At 40.1% G+C, this 21,951-nt stretch overlaps 1 protein-coding gene across 1 annotated transcript in view; it reads right to left on the reverse strand.

The window, feature by feature from the left end:
• The window catches only part of clybl (citrate lyase beta like), a 54,500-nt gene extending 35,885 nt beyond the window's left edge, over positions 1 to 18,615 (reverse strand). The window contains exon 1 of the mRNA XM_041056338.1: positions 18,562 to 18,615. Within this exon, the coding sequence (XP_040912272.1) occupies positions 18,562 to 18,605 (44 nt within the window). The 5' untranslated portion in view covers positions 18,606 to 18,615. The remainder of the gene's footprint in view (positions 1 to 18,561) is intronic.
• Between the last annotated feature and the right edge of the window lie 3,336 nt (positions 18,616 to 21,951).

A 21,951-nucleotide genomic window follows, 5' to 3' on the forward strand; every position in this document is an offset into this window, starting at 1 on the left:
GAGCCTGAATGCATTAAGACTGGCAAGGTGGCTGCACTTTCCATCTCAGTTAGCACAGTTACATAACCCTCCATGATATGAATGCATTAACAGCATTAGTTCTGCAGGTGAGAACACTTCTCACGGCTCAGAAATGATACTGCCTTGCATTTACATAATAGATGATGTTGCTGCGGGATGTCAAACCAACTTCCACTAAGTTAATTATCTGACGTAAAACAACTGCTGATATACCCTCAAAGCTGACTGACTGTCGAGGAAGAGTATCTTAACAGAATGCACAAAAATAAATATTTGCCCATTTGGAGTTGAAGTGCAGGAGATGACGTATAATTGACACTACAGGTGTCAAGGGTCCTCTCATGGGGAAAATAAAATGAATGGAAAGAGGGGGTGGAGCATAATAAGGGGGGGGGGGTGAGAAAGGATAAAGCCCTGGTTAAGTTTGGGTAGGAAAAAAAAAACAAAGCAAACAAGGAATGGAAAGGCGCGGTTGTACAGGCAAGCCAAAAAAAAAAAAAAAAGGTCTCATAACATCCACTACATGGGACAATCTGGGCTGGGGTGTGTCTGAATGCGCCCTGGATATGGATGTGACTGGAACAGTAGATCAGTCGGTAGATCAGACTATTAGGATTTTTTGGCCTACGATGTGATATGTACTGCGTCTGGTCTCCTGCCCCCACCCATCCACCCACCCACCCGGGCCCAGACATAAACACGCCCTGTACCCCTCCTCGGATCTCAGAAAAAAGTCTGACAGATGGGTGTACTGGAAAGATCCACTCAGGAGACCAAAACATACTAAGGCGCTGTCTGTCCAACGTTTGGATTTGGAGGAAAACTACAACAAGAGAAAAACAGGACAGAGAAAAAAGGGACATCTGTGGCATTTGTCTTATTTCCTCTCTTGTGGGACATGATGTGTCATGAGTGAGCACAGAGTCTTTTGGATCATATTCCATTTAATTAATGAACCCCCCACACACAACATTCACACCCTGGCTCATAGCTCCTGATCTCTTCCCTGTAAGTTGCCTGTGCCCCCAAGTGGCTGAACATGATAACTGCATCTGTTTTACAAATGCATCTGTTTAAAACTTGTGAAACAACTGTGCTTCAGTAGCCAAGGCCATTGGAAACTCACTCATTTACTGCAAAATTTACTTTTAAGCTTAAGCTTCTAACACTCTTCTACAATTCTACAATTTAAGAAGCACAGAGAAGACGTGACTATAAACGAGGGAAGGCTTCAAGATGATATGCAGCAAAATCCTTCTGGGTCTCAAATATATTTACATAACAAACTTGAGTATACTTAAAAAATACTGCAAATAGAACTAAATGGAGATTTTTCACAGAGGAGAGCATTGCTCATGGTGAGATCAGCCGAGCCTCCTCACAATATGTGTATATACAGATACTCCAGAAGGCATAAAAATCAACTCTGTCAATTTTAGTGAGTTACAATATGGCAGAGTGATATATAGGTAGGCTAATAATATTACAGCATATATTTTTCTTCTGTTTACAGATGTTCCTCTGTTTTGTCAATTCTGGCATACCACATAAACAAATCAGGATATGAGGTGACTTTTGCAGCTTTTTCCTCTTAATTTCTACTGGGGAAAACCAAAGACATTTGTGTGTGACATCATAGGAGTTATTAAAGAGGAATTTTAAATAATAAAGCCAAAGCTCCCTATAGTGTTTTAATGACAGATGCTTCATTCTTCTAACCAACAGGGATGCCTTTTGCCCTCGACTTCTGCCCAGCCCCAAGCCTTTAATTAAGACTGGCTTAGGCCCGATTGATCCTGACACACCAGGAAGTTTCTTGAATATCTGACCATGGAAGTATTATATAGGCCACAACCCCCCTTAGCAGTCCACAGCCCCTACCCGTACCCCACATAAAAAAAAGACTGTAAGCTGAAAGCCCTTCTAGTCAGTCTACAGGACCTTACATGACTGAAATATGCCTACACATTCTGCATTAACCCCTAACTACTATACCGGGCTAGTCTCTTGTCTACATAAATTATCAGAATTTATTTGCAATTACTATTTGCATTTTGACAAAAGACAGAAAAAAATGTCAGTACTTTATGCTTGCACTTAGCCTACGCCACAAAATGGCCAAAAGAAAGTAATTAAATTAATAAAGTCATGTGAAGTTAGTTGTATCTAAGTTTCACAGCTCACATCAAACTTTGGCATGGCTATGTCAAGTCAAAAATGTTGGGAAAAAAATACAGCAAAACGTCTCCACAACAACAGGCAGACACACCACATCATTAAATCAACAACACATTTCCTGTAGCAAAAGCAGTGATGCAAATAGGAAGCTGGGATTGTCAGATTGTCAGAGCTCTGTGTGCTGCGGGTGTTGTGCACCACATGGAGAGAATTCTTGTACCAGCTTTCACCGCAACACAGCCACTGATGAGTCAGTGAGCCCCATGAAAGTGCAAGAGCTTCACAAACAGTCTCCGCTTCATGGTGTTCCAGGATTCCCCTGGACCAGAACCATTTAAGAATGTTAATACAATGCTAAAAATACAGTACGCAAAATAAAAACCAGTATGTGTGACTCATTTTCTTAGTAGATGAAAAAAAGTTTAAGTGAAATCTTATTGTAAGCTGAAAAAATGATTTGTTGGACCACTGGCACCTGCCTCTTTGTCAATATCTGATTTTAAGAAATAGCCAGAATGCCAAGTGGATGCAAATTTTGTCTAAAATTTCCATATGCTTGGACATGTGCAAGGGGAGGAGTGAGGTCAAATAAAGTGTCTTGACCCATTTATATCAACAGACAGCATGTTTCTTTCCTGGGTCAGTCGGTGAAAGCAACCATAGAATTACTCCAATAACACTTTAGTATATATAAACTATAGCAACAAATTTGCTATTCAAGTTTCTACACATCAGACAGTGACAGTTGAATTCCATGCACTACTGTATGACAGTTCAAGATTTAGACACAGGTTGTCAAATGTTGGTCTAATAGAGAACTGTCATATTGGCTGTAACAGCTGATGCAGCAAACCTAATGATGGTGTGTTAGTAGATTAAACATGCCGAAACATAAACACAGACACAGACACATGGTGGAAAGTGACAGGGAAAGAGCAGGACCCTACCTTGGCCTATATTGGGTGTGGTGGAGGTGGGGTGGGCAATGACCACTGCCCCTTCCTTCCCTTTCTGGGAGGATGATGGAAACTAAACTCTGTGTCACATTTTCAACTTATCAGGCACCAGCTCATTTCAGGACCAGCCTGAGATAATTTATTAAAAATTGCAATATATTGCATCTAGCCTGCCAATCAAGAGGTTTAAGAGTAAAGAAAAAAAAAACAAAAATTCAGCAACAAACTACTGTATGTTACTGAACATGCTACAGCAGTTAAACCTGTGTAAATTCCTTTACCTGGGTTGTTGAGCTCAGGTCTGGTCACAGGTAGATACAGATTTTTTCATAATTGTGGCCCTTTCAGACTAATGGGTCATGTTAACTTTGCATTCGCAACCTCTGTTGTAGAGATTTGTGAAACATGACTCCAGCAAAAGAACGTACATCTAGGTAACCACAAGACTCCTAAAGCTTTCCATATAAACTTATATTTTACATAATCCATTTCAAGCGATCGCATTTTGAGTCCAAATGAAAGTAAAGACATAAATTACAGTACATTAGCACCCTGTACCTGACTGCATGTGGATCAACTTATGGCCCAACCAGCCATCTACCCAAGCTTGCTGTATGGTCATCATTAAAGAAACCATACAGCGAACTTGGGTAGGTGGCTGGTTGTATGCAGAATCAAATGTGAGTTGAATGGGGGTTCACTCACCCATAATATGCACAAGGCACTGAGCTGACCTGAGCACTGGCATTGACATTATTCTCAGGGGTCATGAACGCAACAGAAATGCAATGTTGGTCAAAAGTCAGGAGTACAGTCAAAACTGGCCCATCGCTGAAATGCAGATAGCAACAGCAAGCATCAGGTACAGGAAGTCATTATGAAGATTCCATTTGCAGTTAGTAAGGGGCTTCCTGAACAGAATGCAGAATGGGTGTTGGCATATTGTTGGTGGAAACGTCTGCTGATTGACACAGGCTTACAGTTGGCATGCTGCAGACTGTTTTGACTGGAGTGCAGCCTAATGACCAAAGTGTTTATGAAATGTTATGATATGGAAATTTTTAATCCGCACAAATATATTTTTATTTTATAAATAAGACTGACCACAGAGGAGGAGATTCTGAATCATGTGGAAAGGATTTCCAGAACATATCTAGAAATTTGTGAATTGTGGATCACTTAAAACTCAAACTTGGAACTCAGAGAAGTAAAGCTTGGCAAGTTGTCTCTTCACTCTAGCAGCTGGCCGCTGGCTTTGTCCCTCTGCAGAGGGCCTGTAGTAAAGCTGGACTTCAAAAGAACCTTATCACCGTCACATTTTCTTAAAAGAGAACACAGTAATGGAGACCGGATGCACAGGCTTACACTAGGTTAGACTAACACAAGGAGAGGAGTGGAGAATTGCTTTGAGTGTAGCCTTGTAAAGGGAAGAGCTCCCATATAGGCCTCCTGACCTTCCCACTCCACTTCCTTCCCAAGAAGTAAAGGAATGCTGTGTCAGGTTTTATAAATTAGTAGGGACGTGCATTTTAGCTTCATGATATCGAAAACAAGTAATACATGAAGTTAAGGTTAGTTAAAGTTATAGTCTGTAAAATAGAGAATATATTAAACTCAATCTAAGGTCAGCATTTATCAGCAATAATAATTCAGTTGTGGTTTTGTTAAAACTGGTAGTTTTCATTTTAACTGGCACATCTGCTTTCCCATGCTGAATTCTGTTTTTATACATTTTATTTTTTGGCCTGCAATGATTGGTCGGTTCATTGAGAAGTCAACTGGCTAAAAATTAATTGGCAACTATTTTGTTAATCGATTAATTGTTTCAGTCAAAAAGCCCAAAAATATGATAGTTACAGGTTCTCATATATGAGACTTTGCTGCTTTATTTGACCGCATAGTAAACTGAATATCTTTGCCAGTGCAGAGCAAGGACATGGCGCTCTAAAGACTTGTTTTGTCCTTAAAGAGTCACATAAATAAACCTGAACTTCAAACCTGAGTGTTATTCTATAAGGCAAAACCGCCACGTGAAGCATTTATGCATACTATGACAATGCCACTTAAATGTTAAGCTCTTATTTCTTACTGTTACACTTCTTGTGTAGACACCTATAACAGGACAGTCTGCTTTCAACCTTTTCATCAGTTTGTCTGAAATACTTCCACACTAGACTCTTTGGCAAAGAAGCATTATTAGGGTTATTTAGAAACTCTAAATAGTATTTACATGTCTTGGATTCTGTTCTGTTCTGCATATTGCAAACAATGGAATCAAAATACAAAGAGAAAAGATAAAATAAAAATCATTTTAGATTCATCTATTGGATTCTTCTTCTCCATCACTGCTGTTCTCTCTCCTCCATCTTTGCTAACTTAGTCTAACACAGGGTCCCAACTTTGACTGCAGCTTCATCCTGTATTTTCCAATTATCACCTTTTAAAGGCCAGCTGGGTGCATTCCAAACCATCAGGGGGCAATTCCATTTGCATTGCTATGAGACAAAGTCATGCCCAAGTACTTTCATGCTAAAGTTCATAGCAGACAGTCTAAAAGGAAACTATAGCTACAGCTAAAAAGTCACAACTATAGAATATACTCAGATAAATTATATCAAACTGAGAAAAAGGTGTTTTTTTTTTCCTTTATAAATGTCATGAGGTAAAAATGCTTAGAGAACCTGAAAATCTGAGAGTTTTGAGGTAAGTTGGTAGAGAACATTTCATAGCCTTAAGGTAACAAGTTTGATTTACAGACATGGCGTGCAGTTTGGCCAGACTTTCTCATTTCAGACTGATCAATGTGACTATCCGTCGAGTGCTCAGCTCTGTTTACAGTTTCGACTCATTATGCTGATTTTATTCTTCTTTTTCATTAACTTGTTTTTTAAGCAGCTCCAGGAATATTTTACATCTATTTTATTTAGGTCAATTTTGTTTGCCCATTGAAATTCCCCACAATCAAAGGGCACTGAGATGACCACTGCGCGCGTGTGTGTGTGTGGGTGGGGGCAGGGTGGGGTAACTATTCCATTTACTTTGCACATTAATGAGCACTGCCTTCTCTGCCTGCCTTTAGGCTCTCTTTCTTAATGCTGGGGCTGTTCACTAGTGTAAACCTGTGTTTGATTTCTCCTCTCCTTTCCCTCTCGGACTGCATATAGCAGCATTTAGCTGTGAATTAATTTTCATGTTTGGATATACCCTGCTGAGGTGTGATGCCAGTGGTGCATAATCAAAATCTGCAACACTACATATGGGAAGATAGGCCTTGTGGGTATTTTCACAGTTAAGATCTGTAGCTGGGTGGGGGGAATTAAAAGCAGAGAGAGGGGTCAATGGCCAACAGACAAAATAGAAGTCAGCAATAGGACAATGGGACACTTAACACAAAAGAATAAATCTGTTGTCTTATAGAAGTGTGCGGAGAAGAGGATACCTTTTGCAGTGTGATGTGCAGCTGCGAGTGTGTGTGTGTGTGTGTGTGTGTGATAATACGCATGTCTCTGGCCATGGGACAAGACACGCACCCACAGCCACAGCTCAAACACCAGCAGCCCTTAACATGGTGTGTCTAATGCTCCTATTTAGTGTTTGGGGTGCAGCGGCGCGTGGCCTGAGGTTTTTGGGAGGGGAGCGTGGATAGCACCTAGCCTGACAGCTGTGCCCCAAACTGGAGACAAAAGCCTGAGGAAGTACCGCATCATCGAAGACGGGACTAAAAGGCATGGCAGTTTGGTTGTAGTCTGGCCTATACTACCATCTGATTTGGTGCATAGTCCACTTTTCATGGTGAATATGGCCCAAGAGCAAACACTATCCTTGTAATGTGAGCTTAAACTGGAAGGACATCTTTAAACAAATACCACTATAAAAGGACCAGGCATCATGTTGTACATTTAGATCAAAAGGAGAAACATAAACTACTTATTCATAACATTCTTTATTTAAAAACAAACACAAACAGAGAGAACACAGGCCGCCTTTTGTGCACCAGTATTTTCAATGGAGTTTATTTGTAATCCTTTGATAGCTGGGAGTCTCTTTGTCAATCGGTGTACATCAAAGATAAGCTAACTTTACCATGCTGCTTGTGTTTGTGTGTCTGTCTGTGTCTGTATTCCAGTCTTTAACATCACAGTAAGGCATATTTTTAATCTACTGATTTAAAGGCGCATTAGGTAAGTATTTTAGTTTTAAACATTCAAAAAGTATTAAATTTTATTCACAAAATGTGAAGAAATAACAGCTCTGATGTAGCGTCAAAGATGTCTATATATTGTGTTGCAGAGATATCTACTCATTAGCATACCCAGCTAACCCCAGCCTGTGAGATCTCCTAATACCACTTTGTACCTCAAGAGGCAATAATGAGTCCCTGCACAGTCCAGTCTGCCCTCAGTCCAACATGAGTGTATGTGAGGAGTAGTAACTGCAAAAGGGCTAAAATCCTGTGTTGCAGCCATCCTTTCTCAGAAACATTCCTCCACTCTTTCCTCAAGCTCAGCTATTGATGCTGCCACTCTAGCTTCTCTCCCTTAACCTCTTGTAGCTCGTCCTCTGTGACTGAAATAGTCACCATCAGTCTAACGATAAACGAAGAGCAACAACCTACCAGATACGTAAACAGACTGTAAGGTAAACCTGTGTGGGAAATATTATTTCCCAATCCATGCAGAGGTTAGAGGGGGGATTTATTCAAACTAACATTAGTTCGTAAATGTGAGGGTTGAAACATGGTTTTGAGTGGCCAGTGAGTTCAGCCCCCAACTTCCTGGTAGTATGCTGCCCCTTATTTGTTTGGAATATGGCTAATGAAATTTACAGTGCAGAGGATAGCCTTCCTCTCTGTGAAGTACACATTTCTCTGCAACGGACGCATTTTTATGAACACAAATTCTTTCTCTAATTATTTCTTATTTGAAGCACTGCACGAACAAACACTGGCACAAATGTGGTGAATATGGGAAAGAAAATACAGCAAGTGACAAAAATTCTAAAGTTAGGAAGGATCCAGTTAAAACCTAAATTAAGTCTACAAAAATTTAGCACCCAGTGCTAATTTTCATCAACACAAACCCTTTATTAGCATACACATGGGCCAGGCTAATAGAAGCAAAACAGATAATAATTAGTCATTTGTTGCCAAATCAGTTATTAGGTGATAATTAGGCCTAGGCGAGAATTTGAACTCTTTCAAATGGTCTCTTTGATCTGAACACGTTCCCAGATGGATGTATCCTGCATTCATTATTTTTTCAAATTAAAGGCCAACCAAACATTTGCAAAACTGGATCTGATTCTTCACTATGCACTTCCCCACACCACCGACTAAACACTAATGCTGCATAGCACTTGGAAGGTGTACTTACAGACACATCTTAATCTGCCATCTACAGAACATGTGTTACCATATTTTATTAACATAAGGTGAATTGTAAGAGGTCATAGGCTGGTGCACACACATTCTTTTATGTTTAATGACTGTGGTGGATCCCAGTTTTAGAGTGAATAGATATTCACTGTTTGCTTTACTTGGAGCCCATCAAGGCTGATGAAACATTAGTAAATGTGAATTGTTACTCAAGAGGCACTCAGAAAAGGGTGGTGCAGTCATTCCTGGCATCCATATCAATGACTAGCCTTGTTATAAAATGGAAAACTAAATATTTAGAATTACATCTTAACAGCAAAATAGGAAAACTATCCATCCCTCGCATGGAACTTCCTTTATTATGCCCCTGTGTCCGCACATGCACACACGCACAGACGTCAGGGAACTGAAATGGCTCAAAAATATCCACTGGTTTAAATTAGACTTGTGAATATGTGTGTGTGAGGACTGAGCAGGTCTCTGACCTCCCATGGGTGCAGCAGAGTGAGTGCCACAGTGTCAGCTCACTAAAACAACAATGTGTGAAGCAGTGGGTATTGCAAAATGGAGAACCACAAACAAGCCTTTTATACAGCCTGATAATGGTAAATTTAACTTACTCAGGTGTAACAGTAATATATAAGACACCAAACATGTTCTCCAACCTAAAAAAAAAAAAAAAAAAAAGAAAAGAAAGCAGTTGTTTGCCCCTGGTCTCCAACCCATGTGAGTGTCTCCTGAAATAGCACCCCTATGGCAGTCGTAACAGACCTTCGTCATCCTGGTTACCATATTAAACACGTGGAGTGAGCTTTGTTGTCATAGTTACAATAATAAACACATGGTTAAGCTTATGAAACATAATGGTGTGGTTAGGTTTAGGCATAAAAACAATTAGGTTAAGTTTAGGGAAAGGAAATGGTTTAGGTTAAAAAAAAAAAATTACTTCCTTAAAGTTAGAGGACCATCGTCATTGTCGCAATAATAAACCCACAGTCAGGGTTGTAGAATGGTCATAGATAAAAAAATGTTTACCGAGTTTCACACAAGAAACACTATATACACTACGCCACCTAACCTGCCCCTTTGCTCCTGTTACTCTTGCACTGAACTGCGTTATATGTAGGGCATGCAAGTGATGTCACTGCACTGCACATAGCTGTTCAGTGAAAAAGGCAAAATAGTAAAAAGCTATTGTGAAAATGACTACACAAACAGGCAAAAGTTTTTACAGAATTCCAAGGGCAGCGAGGCTTTCTAAAGAGCTGAGTAATGTTGAGTAAACAAATCCACCATTTTCTGAATGAAACGTAAGAAAATCCAAATATTTTATCTGATTGGTTCACAAGCAACCAGAAGTCCTTCTCCTGCTTCTTTCCTTTCCTATAAAGTACATGGCAACATCTGTCTTGAGGAAAGCTATACAAATAACATTTGTTAAATGACAGTACTTATTTTGTCCAACCCATGTAGATACATTAGGGGAAAAATTACTATCTATTAACATGAAGGACAGCTGTTACTATGTAGACCCAGTCAATTTTCCCATTTTTGCACCACAATATTATTATATAGTTGCAAAATGTCTGGTATGATGAAAAAGAGCAGGCTCTCCAATAGTGAGAGTGGCTATGTCCTTAGAGGGCATTAGTACAGGCTTTATCTTGTTGTGCCAGACAGTTCAGTAGTAAACACCCTGGCAAAGGGCCTCGTAGTAAAACTCTGATGGAACTGCACAGCAGAGCCGGAGTGTTGTAGCCATCCTGGCATGGAGATATGGGTCATTCTAGGCTGTCCTCTCGCTCACCCCAGCACCACAGCCCAAACCCTGATGAGATTAGCTGGCCAGCCAGTCGCTCAGTGGTGGTAAAACACAAACACCAGTGATTACGTGAACATTAAAGTCAGATCCCCTCACACTTCTGCTCGGATCCCCTTGTGCAGGGTCAAGATCGGGTTAGTGTAATGACTATGCCGCCATCCCCAACTTATATGGCAGTACTACCGCCATCTTGGCACAAGCCACGGACCCTGACAGATAGTAAACAAACAAATAAGCATGCTGCGATTACAACTGACGTCATCTGAGACACATGCAATAACGTTCAGTGCACGAAGAATGGAACAGTGACACAGCTGGCTTCCCCGAATCCTCCAAATTGCTTTAAACTAAGAAAATGTGTATGCTTGGGCCTTCTTTGTTAATATGTGAAATATGACACGAAACAGGTTGACACTTCCTTCCAATGACTAGTTATTTGGGATAGGTCAGTGAATGCAGTGCCTTGGCCACTGCTTTTCTGTGTTAAATCAGTGGTAGAAATGGGATTAGGCAGGTTGGAATTCCAGGGTAATCACTCATTCAGCAGCAGCCAGAAGAAAAGGCCTCCTTAAGGAGAAGGGGTGGGTTTTATATAGCTGAGAGCTTTGATTACTGCTCCGTCTTAAAACCGCATCCGATGAGTAAAGACATGCACTGGTCCTCCCCCACATTTACTGGGTGAGTCGCCCTCCTGGGTTCCTGTAAATAAGTGATGTCACAGCGCTTAATGATGCCCAGACTAGACTCAGCAAGGTCCTGAAAACAACATACTACCAGCTTCATCACTACTGTGAGCACGCTGCCTAACCGTCATGTCAACAAAGAATTAGTTTTGCACATTTCATCCCATTTCTCTGTGGGATTGCTGATGATGTAGTTGAACTGCAGAATAGTGAACAAGATCAAGGGTATTCCCTCTTATTCTATGAAGCCAGTAAAGTTCACCCTTGGGAAAAAAAACACATTGTTCTTATATGTGGATTGACTGCTTTGTCACTAATGAACATGTTCAGATGGACACAGACAAAAAACAAAAAGACACGTTCTCTAGTCTTTCTCCTGTTCTTCCCGACGCAGACTGGTAGTGACAGTTGTTTCCAGTTGCTACGTATAAAGGGCCCATCATAAAGCCTGGCTGGAGGAAACAGGATAAGCGCTTGAGCCAAGGCAGTAAAAAGCTCTCTGGGAACTTGAAAGCCACACAAATGAAGTCTGCATCTGCCATCTGGAAACAATAAACAAACAAAACCCAGCAGCCAAACAAACACCACGAAAGGCTGAAGGGGAGAGCGAGTGAGAGAGAGAGGGAGGGAGAGAGAGAGAGGGAGAGGGAGAGAGAGAGCGAGCAGTGATTGAGAGTGTGAATGAGTGATAGGGAGAGGAGGGTGTCAATGTTACAAACGTGTGCAGCATGCATCATTAGCAGACACTGATGAGAAGACAGACACAGAGACAACCCTTTGTATAAAATCTCCTTTGATGCTAGGGAGATGGCCCTGCTGTTTGAATGTGTGTGGTACTACTGAAACCTGGTTCTAATGAAGTGCAGCGCTAACAGGAGGCTGCCTGTCTGCAACTTGTGCCAGTGATGTGATGAGAAGTTATAAGCCACTTCCAAATATGGCAAAACACCAAAAGCAGCCAGCCAACTCTTCACTGCGAGCCTGGATAAATTAGAACGATGATTTGTCTTTATTTTTAGATTTTCAGAGAGAAGTCACATCACAGTTGTCCTGTTTTCAGTGGAGGATTTTGTGTGTTAATTGTCATCTAGCTGTCCAAAGTGGACTGGTCAATGAGACCAGTTTTCTGACTGTACAGGAGCTCCAAATCAAAGTCAGTGGAGACATATAATGCCAAGATCAATTACACTATAAAACTATAGGAATATTATAGTGATTTATCCTCAGGGCTGATAAACCAACACACACATACACAAACACAAAAAGGGTCTTCAGGGGTATGTAAAATACATCAAACCTCAACCCTTTTTTTAGCAGTGGCAATTATATAATTACAAGATACAAAATGTTCTTTGCATCTATTGAGTTAAGCTTAAGCCGATAAGGGCTAAAGCTAAAGAATACTAATTTACATATTGATAATTAAGTAATTAAAATGTCAAACTAACAGTGTCTGTGTCTTATAACTGCTTGCTTACACAGCAGTTAACTCAGACATTTAATTAACAGGGCAACACTGGGCAACACAACTTCATTATGCAGACACAGTTGTTGATATTCCAAACCAAGTTTATTGGACAGGCACTAAGTGTCAGTGTGGAACTATTCAATGAGGAAAATTCATAAGATGAAGCTTCAGCTGGTATTAGAAAAAGCATCCTTTCCTTAAGCTGCTCTCAAAGACCTCATCACAAGGGACACTGTAAACACTGACACCGAGGGGTTAAACCAAGAACTGCAGCCACGTGGCCACAGCATGGACCCATGTACTATTATACAGCACATAGTCCCACCTATAGGTGCACATATACTTAAAACAAACATGTTGAATCACACACACACACACACACACACATACATATACACACACGCACACACACACATACACACACACAGATCCCTGCTGTGTCTGGTTAACAAACACTCTGCTATAAAAGCAGGTCTCTTACTCATTAGGATGCTGTGTATCAGACAGGAAATGCTGGGTAAATTACACCTCATCGCCCTGGAACTAGCCGACCATCACCATGGCAATGAGCCAACCTCAATGCCGTGAGAAGACCAAAGCACCATCATGGCAGAGGAAAAGGGAACAGGACAACACAGTTTCTCCTAAGAACTGATAAAAAATTGGTCCAATGTCAGTAATGCAGATGTGCTCCTACAGGTTTCCAAGGCGTAAACTGAACCTAAATCTATATATGTTTTACAAACAAAAGAGCCCCTTTGGCCTTTTGACAGAGGTGCTGACTCCAAACCTGGAAGCAATATCCTGCCCACACACACAACTCTGACTGCTACCTAATTAATGCTACATGGGCTAAACTGTACCAGACCAACACACTCTTTATTTATTAGAAATTGTTAGTTATTCTTACAGTAAATGCTCTAATACAATTTAATAAATAGATCCACACACAACCTGTGCAACCAAGAGAATACTGGGTGGTCTCTAGAGACGTCTGTGTGTAACATTTAAAAAAATCTGATTCATCGACCAAATAGATTATGATCATTAAAAAAAAAAAAACAGCAGATAGCCTTTTGATTAAAATGCAGTTTCAAAGGTTATAACAAAAATATCTATAGTTACCAAGCACTGTAATGACAAATTTGTCTGAACACAATGCATTAGCCTCAAAAAGGATCATTTCATCACAGCACTTGTATTGGCTTACATCTGCAAAAAACAGAAAGTTTCCCACTTGTGTTATCATTAAAAACAGAGAATATTTCCCCAGCTTCTCATTCAATACGACCACCACGCTCAAACTCTAAACCACATAAACCACCCATTAGCCAAGTCCACCCCACGTTTCTAGAACAAAATTCTTTTGTTGCATTGTTCACACATTCCTCCCAGGCCGTGTTTATACAGATGCGATTCCATGTGCGCTCTGGGTTCCTAAGAAGTCCTACTCTGAAGCTGAAGACTTGCTGTTGATCAAAGGATTCGGTGCTAGAGCGGAGACACTTGTTTTGGTTGTTTTTTCTTCTATGGGGATACAGGGTAACATATCCATCTGCTGACCGTATGGATCCACCTCGGTCAGCACTGGGACAAGTGTAGGCCTCCCCTCTCAACCACCCCACATTGCTCCCTCAACCACGTTTACTCAGCTGGTCTCCACGGCAGTTACCACAGAGTTTTGTTTTCACACAGCAACATGTGTTAACTTAATGCTCTGTAACAGATTTCAAAGGCAAGATTAGCTGGGTCAACAACAGGTAATAGAGCAATTTATTGATTCATTGGCTAAAAAAAAAAAAAAAAAGAAAAAGGCAATTTGGAAAAAAAGAAAAAGGACCTCAGTAGGCACTTGTAAACATCGCCACAGCGATGTTGTGGTGTAGACTGAACTTTACTCAAACCAAATTTTCTCCTGGTTGTCTGTGAGACTAGATGTCCCATACATAATAGAAAAAAATGGAAGATAGATTTTTTGAAGTGATTCACATATTTTTCTGAAAGTATCAAAAAATAAATAAATACATAAATAAATTCAAAACTTTGGTACTGTAAGGCAATGGCCAAAAATGTGTCCAGTAAGGATTAGATAAATCATTAGTTCAGTAGCTCAAGAAAGGCATAGAACTTAGGGTTTCAGGTTACTTGGCCAACCAGTTCGCCCTCCCATAGCGGCAGAATTTGGTTACACAGTCCCCATGATTGTTTTTTTGCTTGATTGGATTATGGCCACACACCTCAAGATCAGCTTCCACCACCAATCAATGAGGAAATGAGGTGTCAACACACTGGTGTTTATTCAACACTCATTTATTTTTCTACCAGAAGCCAAAGCCAGTTCAACCACAGAAGACACCAGATGAATGAAGGGATTTTCTTTAAGCATCGCCTATTTCTAGCAGCATTACAAACAAGTAATTTGTGACGTACAAGAGCCAATTATGTTGACAAATAATAATCTGTTCAGGTTTATTTCATTTTCTTTAACTGCACTGCATGTAAATTCCCCTGGTACCATAGGACAGTTTGATATGAAAATTGGCCAATTTATTGTGAAATGACAAATGAATTTATAATGACACTTTGTACTAATATTAAGACAGCATAAGTGTATAATACAATTCTGTCTTGTCTTGGTTCTAATCTCTTTTACAACTGAGAAGACAGGGCTTTTAAACTTCAGGCAGTGCATCCATATGATCAAGCTAAAGGAACTAGTAATGGAAAGACACCAGGAAGTCTGTAATGCTTCCAGTCAGCATGAAGTGCCATCAAAATAAAATTCTGCACAGTAGCTGCTGCTTTAAAACAACTGGAGCAATCGAAATTTCCCCTGCCAATTTATGCCAAATGCCACTTTATAAACATTCTAGCTTGACTGCCAAGTGTCTGCACTGCTTTATGCCCTTTCTCTTAATTGAAAACGTTATAGGGGTGCATTACACTTGGGGGTTTTATAAGCTGTGCTATAAAGCCCTAGCAGGCCCTGAGAGGGGAAACTGCCCATTAACTTATAAGGTCCAGGCCTTGGCTGTCTTAATTGACAACCTCTAGGCTACTTTCATCACTTGTCGACTTCATAGCAGCAGTCAATGCTTCCTCCAGGATGCTGTTGCATCTTTGACACGAGGGTGTTTGTGACAAAGAGCAGTCTGCCGCCAATGCCAGGGCGAGGGCTCTAGGCTGTCCATAAAACAAGCTCACACATTCCTCTCCGTCTTCCAGCCATCTGAGAGGGCTGCATTTAACCATGTAGGTACTGCTGCCCAGAAACACCAGTCAAATAAAATGTATAAAATGTAGACTTTTTATATTCCTATGCTGTGCAAGTCTACACATAACACTTCATAAAAATCTTTTCCAAATATTATAAAATCAATTTAAAATACTACAAGAAAAATGTAAGATGCTAAATTGAAAGAGGGATTATTGAGGGTGGGAAAAGAGTTTGCTTCTAATCTGTTTGGGCTATCACCCCAAGCACAAATAGACAAAGACACGCACTCACACACTGGCGTGACAGGCACTTCACACTCTAATTTGGCAGGATCATCAGCTTTGTGCCTCTGGAAATTCATGTGCCTTGAATTAGAGCCACATGTCACAATGTTGTTGACCACTATAGACACATTACAGGAATATTAAAGCCATTTAAGTGGCATTCAGACTATCTGAAGATTCTTATTATACTACCTATGAGAGTTGCAAGACAGCAGACACAAGGTAGAAGAGTAACTTTGATCTGACAACTGACACTAAATCTTGTGACCTAAACTTCAAGAAATGCACACAAGATAAATATGCATGAAAGTATTTCTGTTTCTTTGTACACTTAAAATGAGAACTCCTGTAATTTAGTATTGCCATTACATCAAGTTGGAGGACCTGAAACAGATTTTGAAAAGAACGGTCAACAGCAAAGGTTAAATCCTGACTTTCCAGTTAAGTAGACTGACCTTTGCTTCAAATTACAGATTTCACTTATGTAATGGACATATGTTTGTTTCATTTGGCTTACTCTTGGCTTGGGCTTAACCCACAGATGTAAGCAGCACTAATAACCTTATCATTATCATGATTCCATTAAGAGTTTGAACAATTGGTAATTTAAAAAGTCCCTTGGGGGCCGTAGTTACACAAACTTTAGATACTGTTGATAGGATAGGTTGTGACTTCAATGTTCCCAATTTAGATGGCTGGAAATTTATAGAGTGTAGAATGAATGAGAAGCGATCTATAGTAGAAAAAGAGGTCTTGACTGCTTTGACTGACTTGACTGACAAGAGCAGCCAGCAGAGCAAAGAACCTGTGGCTGTACTAAATGGCTGCCATAAGAGACTGACAATACTTTCTGAAGTACAGTTTAAACCAATTCACAGCTGATACAGATACCAATTAACTGAGGCTATCCGAGGCTAGGTCAACACAGTACAATTCTTCAGAATAAGAGAACCACTCCATTTATATCAGTGAGGGTAGATTAAATGTTAGAAACATCACTTAAAGTAGCATAAAGCAATACAACACTACAACCCCCAAAATGGCCATGAAGTTGAATACACAACCGAAACTGAACGTTATGACCCTGACATGATGCAAGTCATACAGAAGTCAACAGAGGTTTCTGAGACACTGAAAACTTATGAAAATGCTTGTAATGAGTAACAGGCTACCATGAGGTGTCGCCAGTTTCTTCCGTGATATCGCAATCATGCAGTCAGAAAATATAATAAAGTACAGCCGAGTGCGGCGTCTTCCTGAACTCTTGCCATCACAGTGAGGTTGCCAGGCAACCAGAACCACAGCCAGAGATGCTCTGCCCAGAGGTACTGAGCAGATGGAAAGGAAATAGTTACAGAATACAAACCGCTAAAACCACAAACTGCCATTAGGGTTGGGCAGTATCTATTTTTTCTTACCTTAACGTTTTCGAAACAGTTTACTGGGCTATACGGTACATGACGATACTAGTTAAAAAAAAAACAAAAAACAATTAATTAGTTTCTAAAGAAGACCTCCTTGTCACAGATCGTCCGTTTTAGTAGACTACGGTTCTGTCTCATACCAATTACTTGCACAAGTCTTGCTGCACTATATTATGTTGTAGGTCTGTGAATAAAGTTAAACGCTCATAACAGTACAAAATGACCAGATCACTGTTCATTTCTAACTCCAAATTATTTTTCTATTGGCAGAGTTCAGTGCTGTAACAAATTAATTTCATTTTCAATTTTCCATCAGTAAAGGAATACTTGAAACTTGTTTCACAAAACTTTATTGCAGAACACTGGTTACAAATACCCAATGCCAAACACATTCAGTGAAAATAAAGACATACTCTTGTATATTATCTTGTTCTGCCAAATCTCAAATTTTGTGTGCACTGTTGTTTTTTATAAAGAGGGTATCATAGGTCTAAGCAGCTGACAAGTTTACTACTTATATTAATGGGCTCTAAAAATAAATCATCTCGACTTGACTTGACTGATATTATTTCTGTTTCATGAGTTCGGCACTGAAAACTCAGAGTATGGTTTGGTAAAAGGTATGCGAAACATTAAAGTTTCAGGTATTTCTTATTAACGGAAAAACGAAAACTGAAAACCAAATTAGTTTAGAAAAGGAAACTTAGTCAAAAGAAGAGTGAGTATTTGCGAGTACAAGTGATTTGTGGTCTATACCACGATGAAATGTTGATACCGCCACAGCCTAATTCAGAGCCACTGAAGCACATTGGACCACAGCAGTGTTTATTTCCTCCACATTTTAAGGGTTTTTAAACTCATTCAAGAATTAAGAGACAAATCAATTCTAACAAAAAGTACATTCTTTCTCAATTTAGGAAATAAAGTGGAGAAAGCAAACAGAAATTATGCCGGCAACACCGCTGCCAACTGCTGTAGCTACTTCTCCTCGGCCTACAAAACACGCCACCATTTGACCAGCAGCTGCAAACGTGGTATGGAGGGCCACGTCGATGATTTTCACAAGCTGAGTGCCTCTACGAGACACATACCGCGTTTAAGAGAAGGAGAAACAAGAAATATAAACTGACTTACTGTGGAACAGGTCGTCTCAACGCTCTGGTTATGTGCGCCGCCATGTTTCCTCCGATGACGCGCGACAAGAGCGAGCAGCGATTGGCTGCATTAGTAGTTCCCGCTTGCAGGCCGACTCCTGTCATTGGCCACATCATGGAGAGGGGCGGGCTCTAGAAGACTGCAAAGCACATGAGAAGGTAAACAGAGAGCAAGTAGTGGGGCGGTACTACTGTAGAGAGTGGAGGGACGGCAAGTGGTGAAACACTTTCTGAGAGGGGAATTAGAGAGTCAGTTATTTCAAAAGCTAATTCTAAAGAAGTAATCTAAATGATTTAGAAGAAAAAATACAGCTGGGAAACATTTATCACTTATATTCTGTGTGATTGCTTTAAGTCATGTCTTTATACGCTTGATTTTCTTTTTCTTTTTTTTTTTTACGTCACAGATGGTCTCTGTCTACAACGACTCTGGTGTCCTTCTGCTCTAGGAGACAGAAGGGACAGAGGCAGTCTGAAGCTTGCAACGGAGAGAAACGGGAGGAATAAAAGGAAAGGAGAGAGGAGAGATTTAAGCACAAGGCACGCCACCCCAGGAGTTCTCTCTCACAGCAGTGGTGAATTACTACCACTACCATCAGCCAGGTCCAAGTGTGGTGCACAAATGACACGCAATATTTGCCATGATTAAGTCAGCAGGGGATTTGCTCCAAATGTCAGCATTCAGAGGACAGCCATTGGGCTGCGGGTGTATTTAAATGTGAATGTGCTGCTGGACTTACTGTACTTTATGAAGGTTGCGGAGCCAAATGTATTTGGTGGCAGACCTTGAATAAAAAAGAGGGAAAGTGTTAAGTCCATGATTATCACCTCTTGCTCATGCTTCAGTAGGAAGCTTCCTGCTTTGACATCACAGATTATATCAAAGCAAAAGGAGAAAAATGACCAGTCACTGGTTTTTAGACAATAGATCTGAAACACATCTCAGTGAGCTTGCTGCTTCTCAGGTACATCCATGATCAGGTAAGAAAACTTGAAAAAAGTTGTTGTGATGTTTTAAATATAGATATTCCGCCTAAACAAAGGGGGCTTATGTGTACATCTATTCCTACATGGGATAAAAATGCAATGGAGTTGGAAAATTCCATCCATGGGTTACTTGGAAACTACTTCTTTCCCTCCCCCTTCCGTTCATCGAACACAATTGTTGTCTACTAATCCAGTTTTGATAGCATTTGGCACACTTTCTTTGGATCACAGCAAGATGCTCAACTTCCATTCTGGTCTCCCCTAGGAACCTCTGAGCCCAAGAAAGCAGCCGACACCAGGTCGCGCCAGAGCAGGGGGGTTCTCTGTGTCCTCATAAAGCACAGAAAATTATTTTTTGATTCAAGTCGCCCCTTGCCACATGCACACACACACTCACACACACACACACGCACACAAACATGCACACATACAAGATCATCAGTCTGGTTGTTAATTCCAGATGTATGCTGAATATGTGTTTATTCTTGTCAACCTGTTATGTTGTTAAATGTTGCAGTCACCTAATGACCCCCCTGTAAGGCAATAGAATATAAAATATTATGTCAAAGCCAAAAGCTGTTTGCCTTTGTCCCCCCCTCTGTACTCCCTGATCCAAATGGACAATGCATCACTAGGCCTTGATGCCTCAGAAGTCTGGGTTCATTAAAATCTTGAACGAGTGCCAAAGCTGTAGTCATAGATAAAAGGAATATGAAAGGATAACGAAATTTATGGATGGCAAGTCACCACCTCACCCTGGCATTTATAATAAACAAATGGTTTCTGTTTCCAATTTAAATTTCTCATTATACTGTGACTTTTGGAAAATGTGTTTTGATTTACCAACATTTTATCTGAAAAACTGTATAATTGATTAGATTTACATGGCTCTGATTTTAATGCTGATCGCCTGCCTTCCTCAACAGCCCCCACCCCCAACCCAACACTCACCAAAAAAGAATGATCTGAACAGCTCCTGAGGCACATTAACATCATATAAAACAAACCTACATATCAAACAGTTTTTTTCTGATAAAATAATTGGCTTTAACCAGCATAGAATCCAATTCATCCCTTTGAAAGAAACTTCTATGAGGCCACCAAAAAAAAAAAAAAATGGTGAGATAGACTTCACAGCCCGAGTGAGATGGACATCAATGCAGTGTGCCAGCAATGGCTATATTAACCCATGGCTAAATCCCATCACACAAATGTCAGTGTATCCGTTATGAAACCATGACATTTAGATCCAAGGTCTCCATTGTGGTTTTAGAGGGAGCTGATGTTTGTCCATTCTTTGCATCCATCAAACCTGCACACAACCTCACAGCTAACTGTACTCTCAGCGGAGAAAGGTTAAAGATCATAAGGGTTTATCTATCTAATTTTATTGCGTAATACATAATGTGGTGTGTATACATTTTTTGATCACAAATTAATTTTATTTCTTGAAAAATATTACACAATATCTGATGTTTTAATTATTTATTAACTTTTTTCTTTAATCCGAAATATGATGAATGCACTGTACACAAATAAGCAGTTAAAACAACTGGCAATAAAACAACTGATTTTATTAAATGTTTCTACTGACCTACAGTTATTTTAGTTTTAGTTTTTCTTTTAAAGCAATTTATTGTTAAAATAGCTAAAGATTATGACCAGTTTTTTGTACAGCATATAAGCAAAAATATTGCCTTTTATAATGAGATTAAAATTAATGTAGTTTACTGTATGTTGACATTTTGGCTCTTATTTTGTTGTAATTGTTAAAAGTATCCCGCTTTTTATTTCATGCTCAGCACCTGTGTCACCACAAGTGTGATAATACTGAAACTTGACAACATTTGACTAACTCCTTACTTACCCTGTATTACCTCCCCAAACATCATTACTATCACCACAACACCCCAGGACAGGCCCAATCTGACAAGTCACAACCACTCATGAGTCATGTGTAATGAGGAGCAAAAGCCACATTCAAGAACAGGACAATGTGTCATAAAGCCCTCATGTTAAGAGTGCAACACCTATAAGCCACTTGGCTGAGAATCACGAGATGTTTAATTATTGCCTCCTTACATTAGCTTGGCTCTAGCTTGGCTCTCCCCCCTCAGGCATCAGTTTGGGGGTAAGGTTATGTGGTGGTGGGGAAGAGAGGGGGCCAAGACTGGTGGAGATGGTGAAGAGGAATAAAACCCCTTCATTACCAGATCTCTCTCTCACTCTCTATCTCTCTTTCTCCTACCAACGGCAGTCCAGATCAGGAATTACAAATGATATCATGACAATTTTTCACGCTCTTCAAACCAGTGATGTTTTACCGACTCATTTGCTATGATACCTTGTTACGGATCCAGCTGTGAATCAGGGACGTGTCATG

This window comes from Toxotes jaculatrix, chromosome 15 (genome assembly GCF_017976425.1).
Source record: "Toxotes jaculatrix isolate fToxJac2 chromosome 15, fToxJac2.pri, whole genome shotgun sequence".
In the NCBI taxonomy this organism is placed as follows: Eukaryota; Metazoa; Chordata; class Actinopteri; family Toxotidae; genus Toxotes; species Toxotes jaculatrix.